This window comes from Tursiops truncatus, chromosome 20 (genome assembly GCF_011762595.2).
Source record: "Tursiops truncatus isolate mTurTru1 chromosome 20, mTurTru1.mat.Y, whole genome shotgun sequence".
Classification (NCBI taxonomy): Eukaryota; Metazoa; Chordata; class Mammalia; order Artiodactyla; family Delphinidae; genus Tursiops; species Tursiops truncatus.
Genome location: NC_047053.1, coordinates 19,496,915 through 19,523,916, shown reverse-complemented (window position 1 = coordinate 19,523,916; position 27,002 = coordinate 19,496,915). Strand labels below are relative to the sequence as shown.

Here is a 27,002-nt window from a genome sequence, read left to right as displayed (position 1 = left end):
GGTCCATCCATGCTAGAGGGTCCAGGGGGGTATAAACAAGCCCAGGGTTTGGGCCAGAGCTTCTCATCCTAATTCTGTCACTTGCTACTTGTATGACTCCTGTCACCTCCAGGGCCTCTGTTTCTCATCTGCGGCTGGGGGATGACGAGAATGATGTGAAGCCCTCTCCTTCCGCCTGCTTTAGCAACAGTCACTACGCACCCACCCTGGGTGGGGCGCTGGGGCATGAAGTGAGGACCACGACAGGGACTGCTGCTCCCCGGGAGCTTCCAGGTGAGGGAGGGGTGTGGACCACCAGGCAGTCACAAGATTGACTTTGCTGCTATGGGGCGTGAGCCTGCTTCATGCTGGGAGCTCAGATGGGGCAGCCTGCAGGAGGTCTTCCAGATAAAGCTGGAGCAGGCGTCCCAGGCAGAAGGGGCAGTGACGCCCCAGCACAGGTGCGCAGAGCAGTAACAGTGCCGCGCGGCAAGAGCTCTGTGGGCCACGGTGTGCGGGACTACGTGAGCCGAGCCGAGACATTTGTACTTCACCTCCGAACAGCAGGCTGAGTTGTCACTCTGGAGCTCCACGGCTGTGGACGGGAATTGAAACACTGGTGACTGTCACTGCTGTGACATTCTTTGGGCACCCCCAGGGTCTGCTGTTGCTACAAGAGATGCTTGATGCCTCGTTCACTTTGTTGCTGAGAGCTGGATCACAGAGGCCTCCTGAAAAGAGCAAAAGGTGCCGAATGTTGGAAGACAGTGTACAAGGGAACCCAGGCGGAGGGTAAGAGTCACTGGAAAACAAAAGAAACGGTTTTTTTTTTTTTTTTTAACATCTTTATTGGGGTATAATTGCTTTACAATGGTGTGTTAGTTTCTGCTTTATAACAAAGTGAATCAGTCATACATAAACATATGTTCCCATATGTCTTCCCTGTTGCGTCTCCCTCCCTCCCACCTTCCCCATCCCACCCCTCCAGGCTGTCACAAAGCACCGAGCCAATATCCCTGTGCCATGCGGCTGCTTCCCACTAGCTATCTACCTTACTGCGTTTGTTAGTGTGTATATGCCCATGACTCTCTCTCGCCCTGTCACAGCTCACCCTTCCCCCTCCCCATAACCTCAAGTCCGTTCTCTAAGAGGTCTGCGTCTTTATTCCTGCTTTACCCCTAGGTTCTTCATGACATTTTTTTCTTAAATTCCATATATATGTGTTAGCATACGGTATTTGTCTTTTTCTTTCTGACTTACTTCACTGTGTATGACAGACTCTAGGTCTATCCACCTCATTACAAATAGCTCAAAAAGAAACGGTTTTTAATTCAAAGATGTTTGGGTGCTGGAGGCACTGTGGCTGGACTTGCACTTATAGGAGGCAGCTGGGGACGGGTGCGGAGGTGGGGATGGAAGAGAACACTGTGCTTCTGTGGGTGACAACAGAAAGCCTGGCCTGGGCGTTGGGCAGCACAGGATTAAAGAGGAAAGAGACCAGGAAGGGGGTCCCGGCTAGGGAGGTGGCAGCACTGCCTGGTTCCTGTGATGAAGCCTCAGATGGTCCAGGATTAATGGGTAGAGGGGGGAGGGGTGCAGTTTTATTGAGCACCTACTATGTGCCAGGCCTCATGGTAAGCGCTTCCGTATACTCTGCAGCTCATAGGACACGAGATCTCTTCTCGAGCACTAAACACAGTTCCCAGTACCTGCCTCCTGCGGCGAGCTGTAAGCCCCACAGGGGCAGGACCAGTGTCTGTCTTGTGTCTGCTGTGTCCTCAGGACCTGTCATATTTTAGGTGCTCCACAATGATTTTGAATGATCCAACTTTCTTTTCCTCTCCCTCCTTCCTGCCCTCTTTCATTTTCTCCCTCCCTTCCCTTCCTCTTCCCTTGTTCCAAGATAAGGTGAGACATCTCATTTAATCCTTCAAATAGCCCAAAGTTAGGCTGTGGTTTGAGGAGTTTATATTGAAAACATTGGGGAGAGTTTTACCAGATCCAGTCGGTAGTGGATTTTACAACGAAGGAACCAAAGTTCAGAAGTGTTAAGTTACTTGCCTAAGGTCACACAGCTAAAAAGTAGTGGGGCTGAAATCTGACCCAGTTACCTCTGAGGGCAAACACGCTTCCTCCCTAAGTGAGGGAACTAAGAAAACTTGGCCCCAGAGATGGACAAAGCGAGGCCAGTATTGCTGCAGCTGTGCGATGCCAGGAAAATGACTCCTCCCTCCACCCGCATGGGTTTCTGTGTCCTGGTCTGAAGAATCAGGCTGAGATGTAACTGGAGGGGAAGCAGGCAGGACCAGGCTCCAGGACCCCCAGGCCAGCAGGGCTGAGGCAAGAATCTGGGGCCACTCCAGGAGGAGATGATCTTAAGATGAACCCGCACCAGTTGAGCTCTGTCTGACCTCTACCCATCCGCAGTAAATTGGTCCCTACTTCACAAAAGGTGACTAATAAGAAAACCTCTTGAGGGGTGGGATAGGGAGGGTGGGAGGGAGGGAGACGCAAGAGGGAAGAGATATGGGAACATATGTACATGTATAACTGATTCACTTTGTTATAAAGCAGAAACTAACACACCATTGTAAAGCAATTATACTCCAATAAAGATGTAAAAAAAATTAAAAAAGAAAGAAAACCTCTCTACAGGCACATACTGGTTTTCAAACTTCTAACTAAGAAAAGGGTAGTTCACATGAGAAACTGGTTCAGTGTCGATGCTGGGAGCTTTTCTTACCTTTCCCTCAACTATGCAGTTCTGATCCATCACATTCAAGGCCATGGAGATTTTATTGAGTTATTACTTGGCCCGTGCTTTGCGCCAGGCTTAGAGAAGAAGAGATGGAGTGGGGCTGGGGGCGGGACCCTGTGGGACGCTAGGTTTCCATGCAATTGGAGCCTCTGGCCAGTTCCTTCTGGGGCTGCGGGAGCTGGGAAGGGGGAGGCATGACTAAGTCTTTCTGTCGCCTCTTTTCCTGTCCTGGGCTAATGGTAGCCGCAGTGAGGGGGAGCATGGGAAGTGAGCAGCTGGAGGGGCAGCCCTGTCCTGGTCTCGAGTGGGCCGAGCAGCATCCCCGGGAGGAGGAGAGAGCAGAGTATTTCCTGGGTGGCGACCTGGCCCCTCTCTGTGTCCCAAGTAAGTCTAAAGGATCTAAGGTGACATTTGACCAACTAGCCACATCCCTTTAATCTCCTTCCTCTTTGAGACCCCACTAAAACAACAACCAAGGAATAAAAAGTATCAGTCTGCAAGGACAAAGAAAATAGGAGAGTGACAACAGTGTCTTAGTGATTTCAACTGCTTTAAGTACTTTTTGGGCGGCAGGAAGCAGCTGGCCAGGTGAAGGAATTGATGGAGCAGGTCCTTACTGAAAGTGTGTGGTCCTTACTGACAGTGTGTTCCCAGAGGTGGCCGCACGTGGTGGTCAGATGACCAGATGCTTTTGCATCCACTGTTCCATCTGTGCAACGAAGTCTCGGTATGACCTTGGCAAAGTCAGTTTCTGCTTTCTGAGGCTCGTTTGTTCCCCATCTGTAATAGAAAGAGACCGTACTAGATTCTTATCTGCTGGTGCCTGAATTACCTGGAGTTTTCCTCCCCTTCCCCTCAACACGTATAGGCACATGTGTCTTGATGTTGCTTCAGAAACGGGGCGAAGGTATTTTTGCATTTTTTGCTCTCCCAGGACACTTTCAGAGCCACTGCTGCAGATGGTCTCCAAGGGAGCTTTCAACTTCGACACGCCAGGACTCCCACGCAGGTGTTAGGATGGAGAATACACGGATTGGAGGGGTTGTAAGGATGTAAGACCTTCATGTGGGAGATCCAGGCACAGAGGGGCTTCAAAGGAGGCTGAAGGCCTATCTGTGGGGACAGCAGAAGGGCCTTTACAGAGACAACGACATTTGCAATGGATGGAATTCACAGAGGGAGACAAGGAGGAGGGCCCTGCAGGTGGAGGTTACGGTGGCAGCAAATCCCGGAGATAAGAAAGCATGTGACCTGTTCAGAGACTTGCAAATATTGCAACATGCGGGAATCCATGGAGACATCACATGGACCACGAATGGCCAGGTCAGCAGCTTGCACTTCATCCCGTTGACCATGGGAAGCTATCACGTTGGCCTTGTGATTTTAACACACGGATATGGCCCAGCTACTTTTTCTTGAGCACCTGCTAGTGTTACTTACTCCACGCACTGCACACCATGTCTTCCTGACCTGGCCACTTGGTCGCTGGACAGTCACACATCTCTTCAGCCATTTCCTCATTCCGGGCACTGTCCTCCACGCTTCGCTGTCCTTACACAAGCTCCTTCCTCTGTGGAGAGGCCGCCTTCCACTTCAGCCTTCCTGCGGGAGACTCTGCTTGAAGAACATTCCCCTGGGAGGCCTCTCCCCTGTGGGCAGCTCCCAGCCTGCCCTGCGCCCTCCACATGGCACATCCACTGCTGTCCTTACACCAACTGGCTTTTCCTTACTTAGCTGTGATGCAATGGCTTGCATGTCATCGGTAGCTGTCTTCCCTGGGGCTAACCAAGGACCAAGAACAGGGCAAGTGATTGAAAAGTGTTGAGTGATTGAAAAAATAGAAATTGCAACTATCTGGGCCAGGCCCTTGACAGAATGGATCTTATTGAATGCTCCTCGGTCACCTGTGAGATACGAGTTACTCTTTCCATCTTGCACAGGAGATGTGACTCGGCCGAGTTTATGTATCCGCTGATTTGCAGAACTGGGATTCAAACCCATGTGTGTCTCAGTGCTGGTGCAGAGCTCTTCTGCTCTACCATGTTCCTGGGACAGTAGCTCCATCCCTGGATGGAAAGACGTGACATCAGAGGAGCCACAGACAGGCCACTTCCTCTCATTCACCTTTTTCCACGTCCCATTCAGCTGGGACAGCTTCTACTCAGCCTCTCAAGATCCGTATCTGTTCCTGCACTTAGGGAAGTTTCCCTACACCTCTCACACCACCCAGGGGAGGTAAGGAAAGGAGTTTTCCATGTGGTCACTGGACGTGAGTAACCACCTCTTCTTCCTGTGACTTCCCCACCTCTGCACTGGGGCTTGGAAAACCCCACCCATGTCTTCTAATAAAAGCTCTGGGTACTGCAGGATGGGCCAGAGGACAGCTCTTCACTCCACCAGACTCCTTGAGGGACTCCTTCCAGGGAGGTCTGAGCTGGACGTCCCGAGATGAAGGTCATCACCGCCGCTCTGGTGTGCCTGCTGCTGGCCGGGGCATGGCTACAGGATGTGGATGCCAAGAGCAGTGAGTTTGGCTGGAGTCACTTTGCTCCTCCTTGGGGAGGGCGGAGACGCAGGCAGGTGCTCTGGGGCTGGGGGCAGGCTCACCCCTTCATCTCCACTCCTCCAGAAAGAATTCTCCCTGAAGAGGAGGAAGGGAGGACTTGCTCGGGGGCAGGGGGACAGCAGGAGAGCCATAAGCCTGGGGCCAACACAGACCGCTGAGCAGCTGGCTTCAGCCAAAGGAGGCCAGCCTCGTCCAGACCCTGCGGACTGATGGAAGGCAGCTGTGAGGTCATTGAGGCCAAGCTGGAGGCCTGAGGTCCAGAGGAGGGACTGACTGGGGTCTCGCCTCCACTGTGTAACAGATAACGGGCAGAGTCTGAGGTCAGGATCTGGGGCTTTAACAGTTGGCTAACCTTGGGCAAGTTACTATACCTCCCAAACTCTGGTTTCGCTATCAGTAAGATAGGTTTGATCATGCCTACCCTCTAAGGCTGATGAGAGAATACTGACCTAACAGCAGACATATGGAAAGGGCTTTGCAAACGGTCAAACTAGGAGGAAGGAGCCAGGATTGAAATGCAAGTCTTTTGAAGGTGGGGTGTGTGTAGGGGGGGTTACAAACCGGCAGAGTGGGAGTTGTGGGTCAGAGCTGAGAGGACCAGGGTGGAGGGTGAGGTTGGGATTGCGTGGAGCTGATCAGTTCCTGGAAGCTCTTGCCTGGTCATTTCATCAGTCTGAGCTCCTAAAACAGTCCCTAATCCTGCCCCAAACAGTGGACTGCTGTTGAATCAGACTCACAGGGTCTCGGGGCCCTTGAACCCAAATGTAAGGGCAGAACCATACCCTAGTGGTGGGATGTCAGAACTAGAATAGCCTTTCGAAATCAGTCTAAAGAGTCTTGCTTTTCAGCTGGGAAGTCTGGGGCCCAGGGGAGGGAGGGCTCATCTTGACCAAAGCCACACAGCTGTTTTGTGGGGAGCTGGGATCTGAACCCCAGTGTCCTGACTGCCTAAATACAGAACTGGGTGGCTGATGAGACACTAGTGCCCTTTGGATGTGATCCCAAAGCCTGAGCCTGTTCTGGAAGGGTTTTTTGTTTTTGCTTTTTTCCCCATCCTGGATGAGAGGAACTCAGTCCAGCTTGAGAAATGGATGCAAACCATTTTTGCGCTTCTCTTCTAGTGCATGTGTCATCCTCCAAGTGTTGTTTCACACTGGTGGAGAGAAAGATGTCCCTGCAGAGAATCCAGTGTTACAAGAACACCAGCTCCACCTGCTCCTACAAAAACCATCTAATGTGAGTGGTTGTATCCTCTTCCATCTTTGACTCCCTTCTCCAGAGGACAGAAAGCGGCCACCCTGGAATTAGAATAGCAGACACTAGATGGCGATGTTCCACCGGATTAAGGTTTTTTAACCAAACTAGTGAGGAGGCCAAAACCTGGGCGCAGAGCTGAGAGTGGGCGCTAGGACGAACACCTGTGTTCCTGCAGTGACATGAGTTTCTTGAAGCTGCAAGGCGCCAAGTGTTATATCTTAATATTTTATGCCCAGAGCTTAAAAGCTCCAGGTACTACTGGGTGATGGTAAGAGTGAGGGGCTCTCAGATAGTTCCTGCTTCTGGATTTGCCAACCTATAGTCTTGAGTGACTCTGGACAGGTAAGTCTTCTGAACTTCCTTATCTGGGTAGCCCCTCTGCACTCCTGACCTGTGAAGTGGCGTAAACACGATAGCTGCATCACAGGGTCGTTATGAAGCTCCAGGGAGGTAGCTTACACTTGCCACTCAGTGTCTATAAGGCACTTTCATGTATATTACTATCTCATCTAACTCTCTTGGTCCACACATTTTCATTATCGTGAAAACTGAGGTTCAGGGAATTGGAGAGATTTGTCTAAGGTCTTGCAGATAATTAAAGGCAGAATTGACCTACGGTTTTGGACAATAGCCAAGTTTGGGAGGTGGGTAGATCAGAGAAGAAACACGCGCGCGCGCGCACACACACACACACACACACACACACACATCCAAGGCAATAACTAGGGGTCCCGGATGGACACAGACACATGAAAAGATGGAGCAGGTGGGCCCTCAGAGATGTTCTAGGAGGGGAATTTTCCATGTTAGCAGATCCTCAGAATGTCAGCAGCCTTCGCTCTACCCTGATACAATGAATCCACAAAAGGGGTCCACAAAATGAAATTTTTAAAGCCCCCCGTCCCTTGCCCCTGAAGTTTGGGTGTTCCTCCCAGCGTACAAACTGTAGGTCTTACGCAACGACTTCATTTTATAGGCCCCGGGAGAAAAGCTTAGGGGCACCCAGGAGCAATGAGGGGGTGATGGGACTTGTGTGTGGCACCCAGGGGGTGGCTCAGGTGACTTAGCCCTTCCTTTGTTCTCTGCCTACAGATTGAAGCTGAACGGAGGCCGAGAGGCCTGTGTCTCACAGACAAAATCATGGGTTCGGGCTTACTTAAAAAGGATAAACCCCTGCCAGTGAAAGGAAATATGAGCTGATTCCTTTCCATCCTGGACTCTGGACACCGTGTGGCTTTACCTGTCCCCTCAACGCCCAACCCTACACCAGTCCTTCTGCCCCAACTTTGCCGGGTCACGCCAGAGGGTCTGCTGGGTCCTGTTAAGATATGTTGTCACACTTTATATAGTTAAATTCTAGAATCTTCAACTTCTGCCTCCCTGTGCCTCTTGGACCCCACAGGGATTTCAGGGTGCAAAGCTGATTGACATTGAGGGGCTGGGGTCAGGGGCCGGAGAAAAGGAAACATGTTGGACCAGGTGCCAGGAGAACTGACTTCTCATCATAGAAGCCAATAAATGACTTACATCTCTCAGCTGACTGCCTTTGTCCTGGGGGTTAAGCGTCGACTCTGGGTTGTGATGTAGATTCTCTGTGGGGCTGGGTCCCCATTTGGATGCAGGATGTTCCCCATCACCTCCGCCCACTCTGCGCTGCCCAGAGGGTTCAGAGGCTGATGATATCCAAAAGCTGCCCTAGCTGGAAGGGATCTTGGGCCTCATCTGCTTGTAAGACGATGCTAGCCCCATTGCATAGATGAGGTGACTGAGGGCTGGAGAGGGACACCCACAGGCCTGAGGACACGCAGAAAGTCAGGATTAGATCTGGCGTTAGAGCCCAGGGTTCCCGCTGCTCGGCTGCTTACAAAACCAAACTCACGAGTGTTGCTAGAAAGGTAAGTTGCCGTTAATCAGAATGCTGGCAATCTGGGGAGATGATGGACTCAGTGTCCCCCCAAAGCCACCTCTGAAGATTCTGCTCGGCCATGAAAGTTTTTTTTTTTTAATTAATTAATTTATTTATTTAGTTTTGGCTGCGTTGGGTCTTTGTTGCTGCTTGCGGGCTTTCTCTAGTTGTGGCGAGCGGCGGCTGCTCTTCGTTGCGGTGCGCAGGCTTCTCATTGCGGCGGCTTCTCTTTTTGCGGAGCACGGGCTGCAGGGTGCACGAGCTTCAGTAGTTGTAGCACGTGGGCTCAGTAGTTGTGGCGCACAGGCTTTGTTGCTCCGCAGCATGTGGGATCTTCCCGGACCAGGGCTCGAACCTGTGCCCCCTGCAGTGGCAGGCGGATTCTTAACCACTGCACCACCAGGGAAGTCCGGCCATGAACGTTTTTAAGGGGAAACGGGGAAGTAATCTCAGTTAATCACTGAAATAGGGGGTCAGAGTCGTCACCATCCCCCACTGTGCAGGCTTGTGGACTCCTTGTGATCTTTTTTTAGATGCTCTCTTGCTAGCAGTTTTTTCGAGAGATTCCTGAAGGGGAGGCTGGGGAAGAGATCTGGTACTCCGTTAATTACTTACTCTTCATTTCTGCTGCTTTGATCTATGTAAAGAACCAACAAGTTAGGCAAAGTATTGTGTGATCAAAAGGTTTGAAAAGCGTGTTAGGGCCAGAGAGGAGTAGAGCATGCGGGTGCCTGGTTTAAGTTTAGCAACAAGACAAAAGGGACCTCCTGCAGAGAGCGCTTTCCTGCCCAAAGCTGCTTACAATGCCTCCCAGGGTAGAACTCTTCCCCTAGTCCCCAGATGCCACGTGACTGTGTGGTACAGCATGATACCCAGACCCTTTCTCAACCTGAAGGAGCCCGCAGAGTTGGTTAGCAGGGCCTTCTCCTGGGAAGGGCCCTGGAGAGGCTCCAGGCTTCGGTGGGTCCACGTCTGATGAAGATGCCAACACAAGTCATCCAGAGGAGGGAGGCAGTCTCGGGAAGAACAGGGGGCCCCTCAGGGGATAGAGAGGAAGAGGAGGTCCTGTCCCTTTAAGAGGGACAATCACAAGCTCCAAGTTGTGTGACCTGAGACTCTAGGGAGACTAGCAAAGGAGGGCAGTGAATTCTGGGTCTCAGGGTTTGGTGGCTTTAGGGGAGACGGTCTCCTGTCCTGTGTCTCAGGGCTTTTCCCTCTTTTCCCGGCATTCAACACGCAGCGCATCTGGCTCATTCTTCTTAGGATCTCTTCCCTCCGCCCCCATGACTGCCCTGCTTCTCTGGCTACCCCTCACCTGGACCACTGCAGTAGGCTGCTCTTCGTGCCCCCCTGCCAACCCCATCCTGCCCTCGGCCCTGATCCCAGGCTACTCTTCCTGGCACCCCACACCCTGCCCTCCCCATCGCTCCAAAGACTTCAGAGCTGACTCCAAACTCCCACCTTGATATTCCGATTCCTCTATAACCGTGCCTCAACCTTCCTTTCCAAAGGTCTCTGGCTTTTCCATTCTGGATCCCTTACACTCTGACTATTTGGGGATATTCCCTGCAGGCCCTCTCCCCTCTTTTCCATCCCGCATCTCCTCCGGGAGAGTCTTTGCTGTGACGGTGCTACACCGTCTGTCCAAGTCCCATCTTTGCTGTCAAGTCTGATGCTAATCAGGACGGGGCCACCTGATTCCTCCCCCTCCCCCACCCCCGCCAACGGGTGTGTCAAGTGCACTTACTGGCTGTATTACTCCAGGGTGGAGGATGAGGGCAGGGAGACCCACTGGAAGCTAATGCTGGGGACTGGAGCCATCGTTCTAGAATATCCTGGGCTGATGAGCCAGGCCCTCCCTGACACTCAGATGGGCCCAGGTTAGCCACACAGCCAGGCCCTGGCTACATCCACATTCCTCTAGCACCCTCTGCCATCCACCTGCACCTGAGAGCACCCCCTACTGGTTGGGAGTTACCCCTGAAGAAAACACCATTACTGTATTAGAGATTTTAAACAAAATGTATTTTCTGCAAAAAGTCAGCCATCCTACAGTTGCATTCATGTTTCCATAATAACACATTTCGCAACACCTCACATTCACCAGGCGCTGTCCTCCCTAGATTGCAGTAGCCCTTCATCGCCATGGCTCTCATAGGCATGCTCATCACCCCTGGGGAGTTGGGCAGGAGAAAGACCCACTGCCCGCAGCTTACAGGAGAGGGAACTGGGGCTCATGATGGGAACCAAGTGGCTCAAGGCCTTGCTTTAAAAAAAGAGATCACCAATATTCAAAATAACTCCCCAACCAGCCACAATTCAAATAATAGACTAAATATTATGTAAGACATAGTACATTTTGCATCAGGAAACAGAAAGCACTCTATTTGAAAATTCAGGTCAATTTAGTCCAGGATAGAGACAGGAAGCCTGGGGGAGAAGAATCATTTCTCAGCCTCTGGCTTGGTCTTAGTGTGGCCGAAAGAGTCCAAGTCTTCAGGGTGTGAGGTTTCTGACCCAGGTGTTTCATGTAATTCCAGACCCATTTCTCCTTGGGTTGGCACCGATGTCCTTGGCCAGTTTGGTTCTGAAGCTGTGGATGAAGGTGGGCTGGCAGGGTTAGGTGAAATGTTGGAGGGTTTTATCCAAGGGATGACTCATTAGGGATGACCAGGCCCACCTGCTACAGGTGAGGGGCTGCCCTGGGACAGGAAGTCAGAGGGGTGTGGAAAGGAGAGGCCCTCTGGGGGTAGTTGCTGTTCTTGCCGCGCCCTGGGAGAAGCTGGCCTGGCATCCAGCAAAGCAACCACCCAAGTGTGAGCTGGTACCCATTCAGCAAGGAGGGTGTGGGATGTTACCGGCCCTCTCTGGGCCTGTCCCTGATGTAATAATAGGAGGCTTTGGATTACATAGTCTGGTTGGATCTTATCCCCTGAGTAGGACATCTCAAATTAGTCTATGTCTGTCTTGTGGGGCAGAACTTAGGATGGGGGGGATGGAAGAAAGGGAAGGGGTGAGATGAGGTGGGGGGCTGGAGGGGAGCAGGGTTTTTCTAGCTACAGGACAGCTGCCTGCGGACACTGGCTACTGGTGATTCCATAGCTCTTCAGCCTCTGCAAGGGGATCTGCTTATGCTTAAATGTGAAACAGCAGTTGAACAGGTCGCGGAGTGCATCTAGAAATAAAGTCACAGAGAAAAAGCATCTGAGATGTCAGGCTTTTCTCAGCTTGAACGCAGCAGGGGAAGGAAAGCTAAGAGGTAGAAGTGTGTCTTCTCCACGCAGGTCCAGTGTTCCTGCTGGCCGCCCCGAGAGGGGGTGGGACCAGGAACATGTGGCTCAAAATTTTGAGGTTGATTCTGCATGGTGGGGACACATCTTTGCTGACTGAGGGAGGCCAGTGTGACATGTCCTGGATATGGCCCCCCAACCTGCAGGGTTTGAGGCGATCATCTGGGGTCAAAGAAAAGGCCCTGGATTTTCAGTAGAGTTTAGGCTTTATTCTGGCTGTGCGGTGTCCTGGAGGCGGGAGGGGCAGGTAGGATGCCTGCTGTCCCCAACCTGGGCTTCTGCCTTCTGTCTCCAAAATTAGATGTTAAAACTCCAAGGACCCCAGGTGCTCTGAGAGTCTCCGAAGTGGGTCACTTTGGCTTAGGCCTTCCTAGAAGATGAGAAACAGAGGGAAGGAGAGAGAGGAAGGGAAGGGGGAGAAAGATTGAATTTCCTTGGCTGAGTGAGCACCTGGGTGCTGCTGGCAGCAGCTGTGAGCAGCAGACACAGAGGCGCTGTGGACACCTTCCTGTTGGAGGGGGAAGATGTGAGCTTCAGCCTAAGAGCTGTTGGTTTCTGGGTTTATCTCAGCCTCTTGGCAGCTCTGGCTGCCCCGCCTGCCTTTGTAGAGAGGCAGAGAGGATGGGGGCCCCGAGAGGGATCATTGCCTGGCCAGGGTACAGTCAAGTCAAGATGAATCTACTAAGATTCTGAATCCTTACCGTGTATCCTGAATCTACTAAGCTGGAGGCTGGGTTGCCGAAGAGTTTTCCAGGAAATGCAAGGCAAAAGCTGTGGCCTGTAGCAGGGTAGGCACCATGTCCCTCCAGCCGCCCAGACCACAGAGATGAAGACAGAACACAGATGTGCTGGCACTCACCCTAGTAAGTGATCCGAGGAGCTGCTTTCTCCAAAATGAAAAAGAAACCATAGAAAAGAACTCCTATGCTAAGGACTTTCCCCTATTACATATTTAGTCCTGACAAGGTAAGCGCTATTATTATCATGCCCATTTACAGATGGGGACACCGAGGGGCAGAGAGATTAAATAACTTGCCCAACGTCTCATGAGGAGTGAGGGGTGACACTGGGAGAAAAAGCCAGTCTGTTTACATATAATCACCAAGAGAGTTTCATGTAGGTGATGTCTTTTTCCAAGGCAAGTTTTAGGTGGAAGTCTCATACTGGAGACAAATTAAAGCCAGCTTCTGCTGACCAGGCTCCTTGCATCACATCTAGGTACTCCCTTCTGCTACTCAGTCCCAGAGGGATACGGTTTGAAAACCACTGATTTGTCTAAGCCCCTTGTTTTCAGGAAGGATCATTGATAGGACGGGGTGGGGAACAGAGCAATGAAGTGGGCTCTTTGTTCCTGAACCTGGCTCCCTCCTGCAAGGGGTCTGAGCTAGGAGCTTGGGGTGGGGTGGGGGGAGTGCCAATGAGCACGGTGGCAAGGAGGGGACAGCTTGGACTATGATAGAATGCCTGGCAAGGCCCTTGGCCTGAGTGTTCCTATCCCCATGCTCATTCTTGGCTCCCAGACTTTGCTTACTTTTTGCACCTACTTGGATTATTCTCCTGTCCACTTTCCATCCTTGCAAGTTTTTCTACTCTAGCAAAACAAGCCCAATGATAGTAAAAGAAATGAAATAAAGAGCTATGTTTTGTGAAATAGAAAAGGATATATAGATAAAGGGCTAAAGAAGCTCAAATTTTGTTCTTTGACAAGCCTACAAAGAAGCTGAAACTCTCCTGAACTGACCATGAAAAAAGGAAAAAAGGTACCAGTAGGGAACATCACTACAGAGCCTGCAGACACCAAGAAGAAAATAAGAACTTTAATTTAGAAGAAGTGGACGGATTTCTTAAAATCTAACTTACCAGATTGCAAGAAAAAAAATTTTTTAAATCCTCAAACTATTTAAAAATTTGAGTCAGTAATGGAAAACCTTCCCACAAAACATCCTCCAGTCTCCAGAAGCTTTAACAGCTCTTCCTCCAAGCATTCCAAGAACAAATAATTCTGATCTTACACAATCGCTTCCAGGGAATATCAAAAGTGTTCACTCTTCGACTCATTTTATAAGTTTTTGACATAAAAACTTCTCAGGAACCACAAAAGAAAAGATTTCAAGCTTGTCCCTGCAGACACACATGCCATTCTTTTGTGGATCACATCAATGAGATTGCAGGTCTTCTGGCTTTGGGTTGGGTATGGACATGGGGGAACCCTGCAGGATGTTGGAAAGAGGGAGTAGTTAGGGTGAAGTACTGATTTCTCTGTTGCCTTCTTATACCTCTGCCTGAATGCAGCCCATAACGAATGGTTTTCACTTCCTTTCCAGGTGGCCCTCTCCATGACTCTCTCCGTCCAGTTTTGGGGAACCACACTCTGTCCTTGCTCCTTCGGGTCCAAGGGTGGTCACCATGCTGTCACTAGCCTCAGAGTACCAAAGCAGCCCTATGGTTTCTCCACACCCAGCCCACATCTTGGTAAATAGCATTTTTATTAAACCCTCCTCAAATCATTCCAATTTCAGTGTCATCTATTTCTTCCTCACTGACATAGGTTTAGGTACCAGAAGTGGCTTCTGGTAATAGACCTTCTAAATGGGATTCTGGAATTGGGTTGCTCATATATTTTAGGAGCATAATAATGGCAGCTGCTGGCATCATGATTACTTAAATTGTCACCAGTAGTAGGATGGCAGACTGTGTTGTATCAAGCCCTGCAGGTGATTCTTAATGGGCACTAAAATTTGAGAACCGCGGGATTCCAGCATATCCCGTGGCCATCTCGGATCTGTAGTGAACAGCCACCAGAGAGCTCTTAAGGACGCTGCCCTCCTCTCACGGCCCCATCAAAGCATGCCTTGGTAAAGGAAGTGTCCTCTGGCCTTGCCCGGGAGTGCAGTTAGGGATGGCTAGGCAGCTTGCACGTAATAGATCCTTTGCAATAGACCCACTTCCCTGAGCCTTTAGACACCTTCCTAATGTCCCAGGGGAGTTCTGGCGTTTCAACTTCATCAACTGCAGGCCTGTTTTAAAGCCTAGATTCCAATCAGCCAATCTAGCTAAGTATTCATCATCCCCAAGTACTTGTGCTAGTGCATTGAATCCTGAATTCTGGATAAGCACATTCGTGCCAATGAATTTAACCAACTGAGTCTTGTACGTTATTATCCTCTTACAATCCAGTCCTACCCATGCACCCCAAACTCTTCTCCAAATTGAGTGAGTGGGGGGACATTCAAACACTTCCAGCTGAAGGGACTCCTGTCTGTCCTTCCCTCTGCTTCAGGACCTATTATCTTGTAAGAAAATATGTTTAGGAGCCTGGGGTCTGGAGTCAACCAGACATGGATTTAAGTCCTGTATTTGCCATTTACTGGTTATATGATTTGGAGCAAATTGCTTACCTCTCTGAGCCTCTAAGAGGAACTGATTGCTAATTATTACCTCATTGTGATGTTCTGAGAACCTAATAAGATAATGAGTGCATGCAAAGTGCTCAGTCCTGTCCCAATAATTTCGATTTTGAAAAAACTTTATGTTCATTGAAGTATAGTTAATTTACAATGTTGTGTTAGTTTCTGGTATATAGCAAAGTGATTCAGTTATATATATATATATATGTTATTTTTCATATTCTTTCCCATTACGGTTTATTACAGGATATTGAATATAATTCCTTGTGCTGTACAGTAGGACCTTGTTTATTTATTTTACATATAGTAGTTTGTATCTGCTAATCCCAAACTCCTAATTTATCCTTCCCCCAACCCCTTTCCCCTTTAGTAACAATGTTTGTTTTCTATGTCTGAGTCTGTTTCTGTTATGTAAATAAGTTCATTTGTATCATATTTTAGATTCTACGTATAAGTGATATCATATGGTATTTGTCTTTCTCTTTCTGACTTACTTCACTTAGTATAATCTCTAGGCTCGTCCATGTTGCTGCAAATGGCATTATTTCATTGTTTTTTATGGCCGAGTAAAATATATATATATATATATATATATATATATATATATATATATATATATATAAAGGAGGAAGAGAGCAAGCAAATCAATAAAGAAATCTACCAATGATAATAAACTCTAAATACTAAACTAACTTAAACATAAAACCAGAAACAAATTAGATGCAGAAAGCAAACCCCAAGTCTACAGTTGCTCCCAAAGTCCACCTCCTCAATTTGGGGGTGATTCGTTGTCTATTCATGTATTCCACAGATGCAGGGTACATCAAGTTGATTGTGGAGCTTTAACCCGCTGCTCCTGAGGCTGCTGGGAGAGATTTCCCTTTCTCTCCTTCGCTCGCACAGCTCCCGGGGCTCAGCTTTGGATCTGGCCCCGCCTCTGCGTGTAGGTCGCCTGAGGGCAACTGATCTTCGCTGAGACAGGACGGGGTTAAAGTAGCAGCTGATTAGGGGGCTCTGGCTCACTCAGGCCGGGGGTAGGGAGGGGCATGGAGTGCGGGGCGAGCCTGCGGCGGCAGAGGCCAGCATGACGTTGCACCAGCCTGAGGCGCGCCATGCGTTCTCCCGGGGAAGTTGTCCCTGGATCCCGGGACCCTGGCAGTGGCGGGCTGCACAGGCTCCCCGGAAGGGAGGTGTGGATAGTGACCTGTGCTCGCACACAGGCTTCTTGGTGGCGGCAGCAGCAGCCTTAGCGTCTCATGCTCGTCTCCGGGGTCCGCGCTGATAGCCGTGGCTTGCGCCCGTCTCTGGAGCTCGTTTAGGCGGTGCTCTGAATCCCCTCTCCTCGCGCTCTCCAAGACAATGATCTCTTGCCTCTTCGGCATCTCCAGACTTTTCCCGGACTCCCTCCCGGCAAGCTGTGGCGCACTAGTCCCTGCAGGCTGTGTTCACGCAGCCAACCCCAGTCCTCTCCCGGCGCTCTGACTGAAGCCCGAGCCTCAGCTCCCAGCCCCGCCCGCCCCGGCGGGTGAGCAGACAAGCCTCTCGGGTTGGTGAGTGCCGGTCGGCACCGATCCTCTCTCTGTGCGGGAATCTCTCCGCTTTGCCCTCTGCACCCCTGTGGCTGCGCTGTCCTCCGCGGACCCGAAGCCTCCGCCACCAGCAGTCTCCGCCCACGAAGGGGCTTCTAGTGTGTGGAAACTTTTCCTCTTTCACAGCTCCCTCCCACTGGTGCAGGTCCCGTCCCTATTCTTTGTCTCTGTTTTTTCTTTTGCCCTACCCAGGTACGTGGGGAGTTTCTTGCCTTTTGGGAGGTCTGAGGTCTTCTGCCAGCATTCAGTAGGTGTTCTGTAGGAGGTGTTCCACGTGTAGATGTATTTCTGATGTATCTGTGGGGAGGAAGGTGATCTCCACGTCTTACTCTTCCGCCATCTTGAAGGTCATATATATATACACACACACCCCACATCTTCTTTATCTCTTCATCTGTTGATGGACATTTATGTTGCTTCCGTATCTTTGCTATTGTAAGTAGTGCTGCTTATGAGCATTGGGGTACATGTATCTTTTCGAATTGGAGTTTCTTTCCAGACATATGCCCAGGAGTGGGATTGCTGGATCATATGGCAACTGTATTTTTAGATTTTTAAGGAATCTCCATACTGTTCTCCATAGTGGCTTTTCTCCACACCCTCCTCAGTATTTGTTATTTGTAGACTTTTAAACTATGGCCGTTCTCACCAGTGTGAGGTGATACCTCACTGTGGTTTTGATTTGCATTTCTCTGATAATTAGCGCTGTTGAGCATCTTTTCATGTGCCTATTGGCCACCTGGATAACCTATCTGGAGAAATGTCTATTTAGGTCTTCCACCCATCGTTTTTTTTTTTTTTTTTTTTTTTGAGCTCTATCCCTTGATCTGTATTCTGAGGTTGCACTATTTTACAAGAATGTTTATTTCAGGGCTTCCCTGGTGGCGCAGTGGTTGGGAGTCCGCCTGCCGATGCAGGGGATACGGGTTCGTGCCCCGGTCCGGGAGGATGCCACATGCCGCGGAAAAAAAAAAAAAGAAAGAAAAAAAAAGAATGTTTATTTCAAATAGGATAAAAAGAAACACCCAGAGAGCTGAAGGAGTGTGAATGCCTGATTACAGTCTTCTTTGGATAAAACAGAAACTTTGCTTCTGTGGTATGTGTGTTTAGGCAGATTAAATTCATGTTTGATTACAAACCCCAGGGTAGAAGGAAAATATATATGTTCTTGAAGACTAGGAGTTCCCAGTGGGAGGAAGAGAAAAAAAAAATCATTCTCTAATACCCTGAGGGCTGCCGTCTCTAGGAAAGTCTAAATAGATCTCATCATGGTACCCCTGTGCTCAGAGACCCTCTGTGGATGGCTCCCCATCTCCCCAGAATATCCATGCTCCCTAGCATGGCACTCACGACCCTCCTATCTGAATCCAAAATATTTTCTCTTCCTCCTTCTCCTCTTGTACCCTCTCCTAAGTCACATAGCAGAGGGCTTAGTCCCAACACCTTCTGAGCTTTGCTGCCTGAGGGCCTTCATCCCTCCCCTTCTTTACCTGTTGGAAAATGCTAATCAATCTTTAAAGCCCAATTGAAATGGCTAAATGCCCTCTAAGCCCTTTCCTAGCACCTTGCTTCTGCCCCCTTCCACCCCCCCGCCCCCCCACGCGGGCCTCTCACTGCTGTGGCCTCTCCCGTTGCGTTGCGGAGCACAGGCTCCAGATGCGCAGGCTCAGCGGCCATGGCTCACGGGCCCAGCCCCTCCGCAGCATGTGGGGATCCGTGTCCCCCGCATCGGCAGGTGGACTCTCAACCACTGCGCCACCAGGGAAGCCCAGCCCTGGACATTCTTAATGCCTTACCATCTAAGATCCTAACAGTGGAGTTAATTTCACTCTGCAATGTTGTGGTTTTCAGAGGTGTGTTTACCTGCTGATGTCTATTCTCCAGGAATAACTTACTGGGAAGCCTGATATATACCCGATGAAAACTACAACTGCTCAAGGAAGCAGAGCTGGGGAACCCTGTACTCAAGACTTCTCTGTCCAACTTCTTTCACTGTTTAAGCCTCTAAGGAATATTGAGACAGTGCAACGTTTCCATTTTATAGAACAGGTATCTGGCTGCTGGGGTGACTAATGAAAAGAGGAGGGAGACACGCTAGCTGGCATTCTCTGCCCCTCAGACTGGGTCTCTGCAGAGAAAGGCAAGCCTGCAGAGAGAGAGAGAATATTTCCATGTGACGGTGGAGGAGGGAAGTCCATCCACCACTACTGAACACCGTGCAAGACCACTTGCCTCACTTCTTCCTTCACATCACCTTCTTTCTTATCTCTGTCTTTGCTTATAATATCCCATCCATTACAACATTCATCTTTCCATCTGGCCCATACAGGAATTATGTGAGGTCTGGCTTACATTGGGTCTGGCTTCACAGATTTCATAGGGAACCAAACTTGCTCTGAAATGGATGGCTGATGACCTTCCAGCTCAAGCCCTCCTACTTCTACTCTAGAAAACAGATTCATCTTTCTGGTCACGCTCTGGACCAGCATATAGTAAAAAATGAATACTTACCAATGATTCAAGGAGGCTAAAAAGACATAAGGGTTCTCCTCTGTGGGAAGATTATCATGTAATTGATTTTCCAAGCCAGACAGGGGTGAGGCAGAATTGTCCTGGGCAAACTGAGGTGTGCAGTCTCCCTACCCACTGGGGTCTTAGCATTTTGCCTGTTGTTGCATTGCTAATTCAGGTGTTTATAGTTTTTAGTTTCTGCTGTCCTGTCTTTGGGGGAGACTCCCAGGATGAATGCCTGAGGCTGCCCCTTCCCACGACTAAATAAAAAATGCAGGCAGAAAAAGCTTTGTATTTGGCACACCCTGGTGCAGTGGCCAAAGAGACGGAAGTTCTTCTGTCCACAGGCGAGTGGACCCAAATTTGATTCGGTAACAGATTTTCCTCCTAATTCAATGTAATCCCAATTAAAATCCGAGCCAGAATTTTGTGGAGATTGATAAGCTGATTCCTTTTAAAGGAGACATAAGAAACCAAAAATAGTTAAGACAACTTTTAAAGAAGAACGAAGTTGCAGGACTTACACTCCCAGATGATAACAGTTTTTAGAAAGCAGTAGTCATTATGACATGGTGCCATTGTTCCAAGAGTGGATGATATGCCAGGGAACAGATTAAAGAGTGCAGAAATAGAACCATACATTGATATTGGATAGAACCTAAGTTTGCACTGTGGACTAGTTAAGAAAAAGTACTCTTTTGAATAACTGATGCTGAACCAATTGGATATTTATATGGAAAAATAAAATCTTGATCGCTAACTTTCAGCATACCCGAAAATCAAGTTAAGGTGGATTGTAGTTCTAAATGTGAACAACAGAAAATAACGCTTTTTGAAGATAATGTAAGAGAATAACTTTGTGACATCTGGTTAAAAAAAGTTTTCTTTAACAGAAAACAAAAGCACTAACCATAAAGGAACATATTGATAAATGGACTATTTTAAAATTAGGAAGCTGTATTTCCTGTTAGGAAGGTCAACAAGACGGGGGTTCCCCATCCTAGCCTCTCCCTATCCACATACACAATGCAAAGCCTGAAACTAACTCTAGCCACTGAGATGTCTTTGCCATTCCCCAATCCCTCTGGACTTTTCCTTAATTGAGGCCTTTGCTCTAAGTATCTCCCTCCTTGGATGCTCTTAACCCCACCTCCCTCTGGTAAATCAGCAAAGGCCTATCTTGGGCCAACTATCCTCTGGCCTCTGCCCAGTGATACTCATTAGTGCATGATGAGGAAGTCCTGATGGGGGTGCTGAGTCTCTTTTACCACCGTAATGGCACCCTCAACAGTGCCAGCATTGCACCAAGCACACAGTGGCACTCAGTAGAAGATGCTGAATTGAAATACATTTCTCTCCCAAGAGATATATACAGAGAAGCTCCAACTCAATGGGGTTAAAAACTAGGCTCTGATCTACTTACTCGCTGAAGAGTGAGACAGAAATTTCTCTTAGGCCAATTAATTACATTTGAACCTGTTGCCTAAAGGAACTTGGATGATCTGACCAAGCTTCCAGAAGAGCCTGGAGTGAGTATGGATTCCTTCTCATGGGCTTCATTTGTCTATGGGGTAAAGGGTCCTTTGGATTAGATGGCATATTTATCTGACTCATTTGGAAGTATAGAACTCAGATAGAATGTTTGGCTGACAGTGCCCGGGCATGGTCCACTCACATCACAGCTTCCTGGGGACACCAGCTGTTGGTGATTCTTGTGTAGCTGTCCAGCTTCTTGAAGGGGATCTTCTTACTGATCACAATAAAGCAGCAAGTGATTGGGATGGAAACTGAATCTGAAAAACATTTTGCAAAGCATCAGAGAGTTATAATGTATTGTCAGCCTGCATTTGTAAGAGAAGAAGGAGAAGGTAGAAGACAAAGCAAATACACAAGTTCTAACTAAGACCTACCATTCCCTAGTTCAGAGCTTTAGTCCAGATCCCATAGATAAAATGTTATCTGTGAGTCAGTTTCCTCTGCTGAACTATGGGGCCCCTCATTGTTGACTGCAGATGGCAAAATCTTGAGTAACAAGATTATTCCTTGTAGCGTGATTCAGAGGGTCTACAGATCCAAAACCTCTGACCCTGGGTAGATAAGTTCTAAGACCTTGCTTCCCAGCTATTTGTCCCCATGGGCTTAGAGCCAACCTAAGTCACATGCTGAGATGCCTCTGGGTCCTTATCCTCCTTACACAGCCACCCTTCTGGGAGCTACCCTGGACTGTAATCCAACATTTGAAACCTCCAGCAAGAGTTTCTTCCTCTCTACTACTGCCCGAAATGTCCTTCGTACCCACGATGAGAAATGGTTCTTCCTTCTGTGCCACATCTCCAAACAAGGTGAGGATTGTTGAGATAGCAGCTGCATTTCATGTCCCAAAGCTGGTGTCGAGAAAGATCGTGGAGCCTGGCTCCAGTGGCCTGGGCTTCTAGTTCTGGTTCTGCCTCTGACCAGTTGTGACATGCCAGCTCTTCTTAATTCCCCTCTGGATTTCATTCTCTCCATCTTTTTAATGTAGGCTATGCAGCAAGCATGGGATGACTCATGCCAGGTGTTAGTACCTGGGGTAGTTAAAATGTTAAGGCTTAAGAAGAGAGGAGGCTTACTTGGCTGAGCCAGCACCTGGGTGCTGAAGGCAGCTGCTGTGAGCAGCAGACACAGAAGTGCTGCAGAGACCTTCATACCGGAGGGTGAGCACGGGAGCTTCAGCCTGAGAACTGGAGGTTTCTGAGTTGGTCTCAGCTTCTCTGCAACTCTGGCTCCTCTGGCTGATCTGCCTGCCTTTTATAGGGAGCAGAGCACATGGGCAGGGTCATGTTTAAGGAAGGATAAAATAGGCCCCTAAATGTGGTGAGTAGGTACCAGATCCTGGTGGTGATTTCCAAACACCAAGAAAAGGAAGTCGTGCAGTTTCCATCATTTGTTTAGATGGTGGAGCAGTGGTGGAAGGGTATGTGGTTATGCCCAGTAAAGTGTAGGAAGTGACCTTATTGGCCTATTAAGGGCTCTGATTTCTTTGAAATGGAACATGATCTGTTGGAAAGGAAGAGTAGAAGCTGAGTTCCTAACAGAGTGAAGAGAACCAAGTGCCTGACCCTCCCCATGTCCCAGGAGGTCTGGGATGGGGCCCTAAGGCTTTGCCTGGTCTCTTTATCAGATTCGTGTCCCTGCCATCCTAAATCAGTCAGGCTCCTTTAGAACCTCATACAGGTAGCTTGATAGAGCCTTAGCAGAATGATAGAATCCAGGAATCTTCAAGTCTTAATGCCCTGGAATGTTCTGTTGTGGAGCCTAAGAACTGGGCGGCAAATACCGATCTTTTAGGGTGGTGATTTCCAAATATTTTATCTAGACACTAAAGTTTCTTTCCAAGTGAAATGATATGCGGAAGCCCAATATATCATGCAGATTCGGGTAGAATGGGTCTGTTTGAAAAGGGTCTTTTGCTTTTGGTGTCAAATCTTTTGCCCATTAAAAAAATTTTTTTTTCTTACAGTTGACTTTAAGAAGTTCTTTGTATATTTTGCATTCAAGTCCTTTACCAGATATGTGCATTGCAAATATTTTCTCCACAGGCTGTAGCTTATATTCTTAATAATGGCTTTCATAGAGCAGAAGTTTTAAATTTTAATAAAGTCCAATTTATCAATTTTTTTTCTTTCATGGATGTTGCTTTTGGTATTATAGCTAAAATCTCATCATCAAACCCAAGTTTGCATATCACCTTTTCAATGAATATTTCCAGATTTTCCACAAATCATTCAATATTCTCCAATAATCTTGAATGTTAAAGACTCCACAGGAGTCCATATATAAAGGCACCATAATTAATTAAAGAATTTCAGTTGGAAATTATATAATTTCCATTTTTTCACAATCATAAACAATAATTTTGAGAAAACTGATGTAATATTATCATTAATGTCTCCATTCAATTCCATAGCTAAGGGATTAATCAATCAAAATGTGTGGATAGAGATACATCAGAAATACATGTACACGTGGAGCACCTCCTGCAGAACACCTGCTGAACGCTGGCAGGAGACCTCAGACCTCCCAAAAGGCAAGAAACCCCCCACGTACCTGGGTAGGGCAAAAGAAAAAAGAAAAAACAGAGACAAAAGGATAGGGACGGGACCTGCATGAGTGGGAGGGAGCTGTGAAGGAGGAAAGGTTTCCACACACTAGCAGCCCCTTCGCGGGCGGAGACTGCAGGTGGCGGAGGGGGGAAGCTTCGGAGCCGCGGAGGAGAGCGCTGCCACAGGGGTGCGGAGGGCAAAGCGGGGAGATTCCCGCACAGAGGATCGGTGCCGACCAGCACTCACCAGACCAGAGGCTTGTCTGCTTACCCGCCGGGGCGGGTGGGGCTGTGAGCTGAGGCTCGGGCTTCGGTTGGTCGGAGCGCCAGGAGAGGACTGGGGTTGGCGCCGTGAACACAGCCTGCAGGGGGTTAGTGCACCACAGCTAGCCGGGAGGGAGTCTGGGAAAAAGTCTGGCCTAAGACACAAGAGATCATTGTCTTGGGGTACGCGAGGAGAGGGGATTCACAGCACCACCTAAATGAGCTGCAGAGATGGGCGTGAGCCGCGGCTATCAGCGTGAACCCCAGAGACGGGCATGGGATCCTAAGGCTGCTGCTGCCACCACCAAGAAGCCTGTGTGCGAGCACAGGTCACTCTCCACACCCCCCTTCATGGGAGCCTGTGCAGCCCGCCCCTGCCAGGGTCCCGGGATCCAGCGACAACTTCCCCGGGAGAACGCACGGCGCGCCTCAGGCTGGTGCAACGTCATGCTGGCCTCTGCCGCCGCAGGCTTGCCCTGCATCGGTGCCCCTCCCTACCCCCGGCCTGAGTGAGCCAGAGCCCCCTAATCAGCTGCTACTTTAACTCCGTCCTGTCTGGACAGGGAACAGATGCCCTCAAGCGACCTACACGCAGAGGCAGGTCCAAATCCAAAGCTGAACCCTGGGAGCTGTGCGAACGAAGAAGAGAAAGGGAAATCTCTACCGGCAGCCTCAGGAGCAGTGGATTAAAGCTCCACAATCAACTTGATGTACCCTGCATCTGTGGAGTACCTGAATAGACAAGGAATCACCCCAAAATTGAGCTGGTAGACTTTGGGAGCAACTGTAGACTTGGGGTTTGCTGTATACGACTGACTATTTTCTGATTTTTATGTTTATCTTAGTATAGTTTTTAGTGCTTGTTATCAGTGGTGGATTTCTTTATTGGTTGGGTTGCTATCTTCTTTTTTTAAATGGCTTTTTAAAATATTTTATTTTAATAATTAAAAAAATTTTTTTTTCTAATAAATTTTTTTTCCCTTTCATTCCTTTTTTTCTGCCTTTTATTCTGAGCTGTGTGGATGACAGGGTCTTGGTGCTCCAGCTGGGTGTCAGGCCTGAGCCTCAGAGGTGGGAGAGCCAAGTTCAGGACATTGAACCACCAGAGACCTCCCAGCCCCACGTAATATCAATTGGTGAGAGATCTCCCAGAGACCTCCATCTCAAAGCTAAGACCCAGCTCCACTCAATGACCAGCAAGGTACAGTGCTGGACACCCCATGCCAAACAACTAGCAAGACAGGAACACAACACTACCCATTAGCAGAGTCGCTGACCAAAATCAGAATAACATCACACACACCCCAAAACACACCACAGGACTTGGTCCTGCCCACCGAAAGACAAGATCCAGCCTCATCCAACAGAACACAGGCACTAGACCCCTCCACTAGGAAGGCTACACAACCCACTGAACCAACCTTAGCCACTAGGGGCAGACACCAAAAACAAAGGGAACTACAAACCTGCAGCCTTCAAAAAGGAGACCCCAAACACAGCAAGTTAAGCAAAATGAGAAGACAGAGAAGCACACAGCAGATGAAGCAGCAAAGTAAAAACCCACCAGACCAAATAAATGAAGAGGAAATAGGCAGTCTACCTGAAAAAGAATTCAGAGGAATGATAGTAAAGATGATCCAAAATCTTGGAAATAGAATGGAGAAAATACAAGAAATGTTTAACAAGGACCTAGAAGAACTAAAGAGCAAACAAACAATGATGAACAACACCATAAGTGAAATTAAAAATTCTCTACAAGGAATCAATAGCAGAATAACAGAGGCAGAAGAATGGATAAGTGATCTCGAAGATAAAATAGTGGAAATAACTACCACAGAGTGGAATAAAGAAAAAAGAATGAAAAGAATTGAGGACCATCTCAGAGACTTCTGGGACAACATTAAACACACCAACATTCAAATTATAGGGGTCCCAGAAAAAGAAGAGAAAAAGAAAGGGACTGAGAAAATATTTGAAGAGATTATAGTTGAAAACTTCCCTAATATAGGAAAGGAAACAATCAAGTCCAGGAAAGGCAGAGAGTCCCATACAGCACAAATTCAAGGAGAAACGTACCAAGACACATATTAAGCAAACTATCAAACATTAAATAGAAAGAAAAAATATTAAAAGCAGCAAGGGGAAAACAACAAATAACACACAAGGGAATCCCCATAAGGTTAATGGCTGACCTTTCAGCAGAAACTCTGCAATCCAGAAGGAAGTGGCAGGACATACTTAAAGTGATGAAAGGGGGAAAACTACAACCAAAATTACTCTACCCCGCAAGGATCTCATTCAGACTCGACAGAGAAATTAAAAGCTTTACAGACAAGCAAAAACTGAGAGAGTTCAGCACCACAAAACCAGCTTTACAACAAATGCTAAAGGAACTTCTCTAGGAAAGAAACACAAGAGAAGGAAAAGACCTACAATAACAAACCCAAAACAATTAAGAAAATGGTAATAGGAACATACATATTGATAACTACTTTAAATGTAAATGGATTAAGTGCTCCCACCAAAAGACATAGACTGGCTGAATGGATACAGAAACAAGACCTGTATATATGCTGTCTACAAGAGACCCACTTCAGACCTAGGGGCACACACAGAGTGAAAGTGAGGGATGCAAATGGAAATCAGAAGAAAGCTGGAGTACCAATTCTCATATCAGACAAAATAGACTTTAAAATAAAGACTATTACAAGAGACAAAGAAGGACACTACATAACGATCAAGGGATCAATCCAAGAAGTTAGAACAATGGTAAATATTGATGCACCCAACATAGGAGCACCTCAATACATAATGCAAATGCTAACAGCTATAAAAGGGGAAATCGACAGTAACACAATCATAGTAGGGGACTTTAACACCCCACTTTCACCAATGGACAGGTCATCCAAAATGAAAATAAATAAGGAAGCACAAGCTTTAAATGATACATTAAACAACATGGAATTAATTGATATTTATAGGACATTCCATCCAAAAACAACAGAGTACACTTTCTTCTCAAGTACTAATGGAACATTTTCTATGATAGATCATATCTTGGATCACAAATCAAGCCTTGGTAAATTTAAGAATATTGAAATCATGTCAAGTGTCTTTTCCAACCACAACACTGTGAGACTACATATCAATTACAGGAAAAAAACTGTAAAAGATACAAACACATGGAGGATAAACAGTGCACTACTGAATAACCAAGAGATCACTGAAGAAATCAAAGAGAAAATAAAAAAAATATCTAGAAACAAATGACAATGAAAACACAATGACCCAAAACTGATGGGATGCAGCAAAGGCAGTTCTAACAAGGAATTTTATAGCAATACAATCCTAACCCAAGAAACATCTCAAATAAACAACCTAACCTTATACCTAA

The 27,002-nt window shown here is 48.0% G+C and overlaps 1 protein-coding gene and 1 long non-coding RNA gene across 3 annotated transcripts in view; both read left to right on the top strand.

Annotated features, from left to right (window-relative positions):
* The window catches only part of LOC117309526 (AP-2 complex subunit beta-like), a 75,324-nt gene extending 67,649 nt beyond the window's left edge, over positions 1-7,675 (top strand). Inside the window, 5 exon segments of the mRNA XM_073797711.1 lie at positions 113-273; positions 3,672-5,261; positions 5,367-5,623; positions 6,425-6,539; positions 7,653-7,675. Coding sequence (XP_073653812.1) covers positions 113-273; positions 3,672-3,793 — 283 coding nt within the window. The 3' untranslated portion in view covers positions 3,794-5,261; positions 5,367-5,623; positions 6,425-6,539; positions 7,653-7,675.
* Positions 7,676-11,533: 3,858 nt separating this feature from the next.
* LOC141277358 (uncharacterized) lies at positions 11,534-24,594 on the top strand. Of its 2 annotated transcripts, none has more exons than XR_012328622.1 (2): positions 11,534-14,228; positions 23,210-24,594. It is a non-coding gene; the product is annotated as an uncharacterized lncRNA (long non-coding RNA). The 2 variants fall into 2 exon arrangements; XR_012328621.1 differs by lacking the exon at positions 11,534-14,228 and adding an exon at positions 15,932-21,605.
* The last annotated feature ends 2,408 nt before the right edge of the window (positions 24,595-27,002 follow it).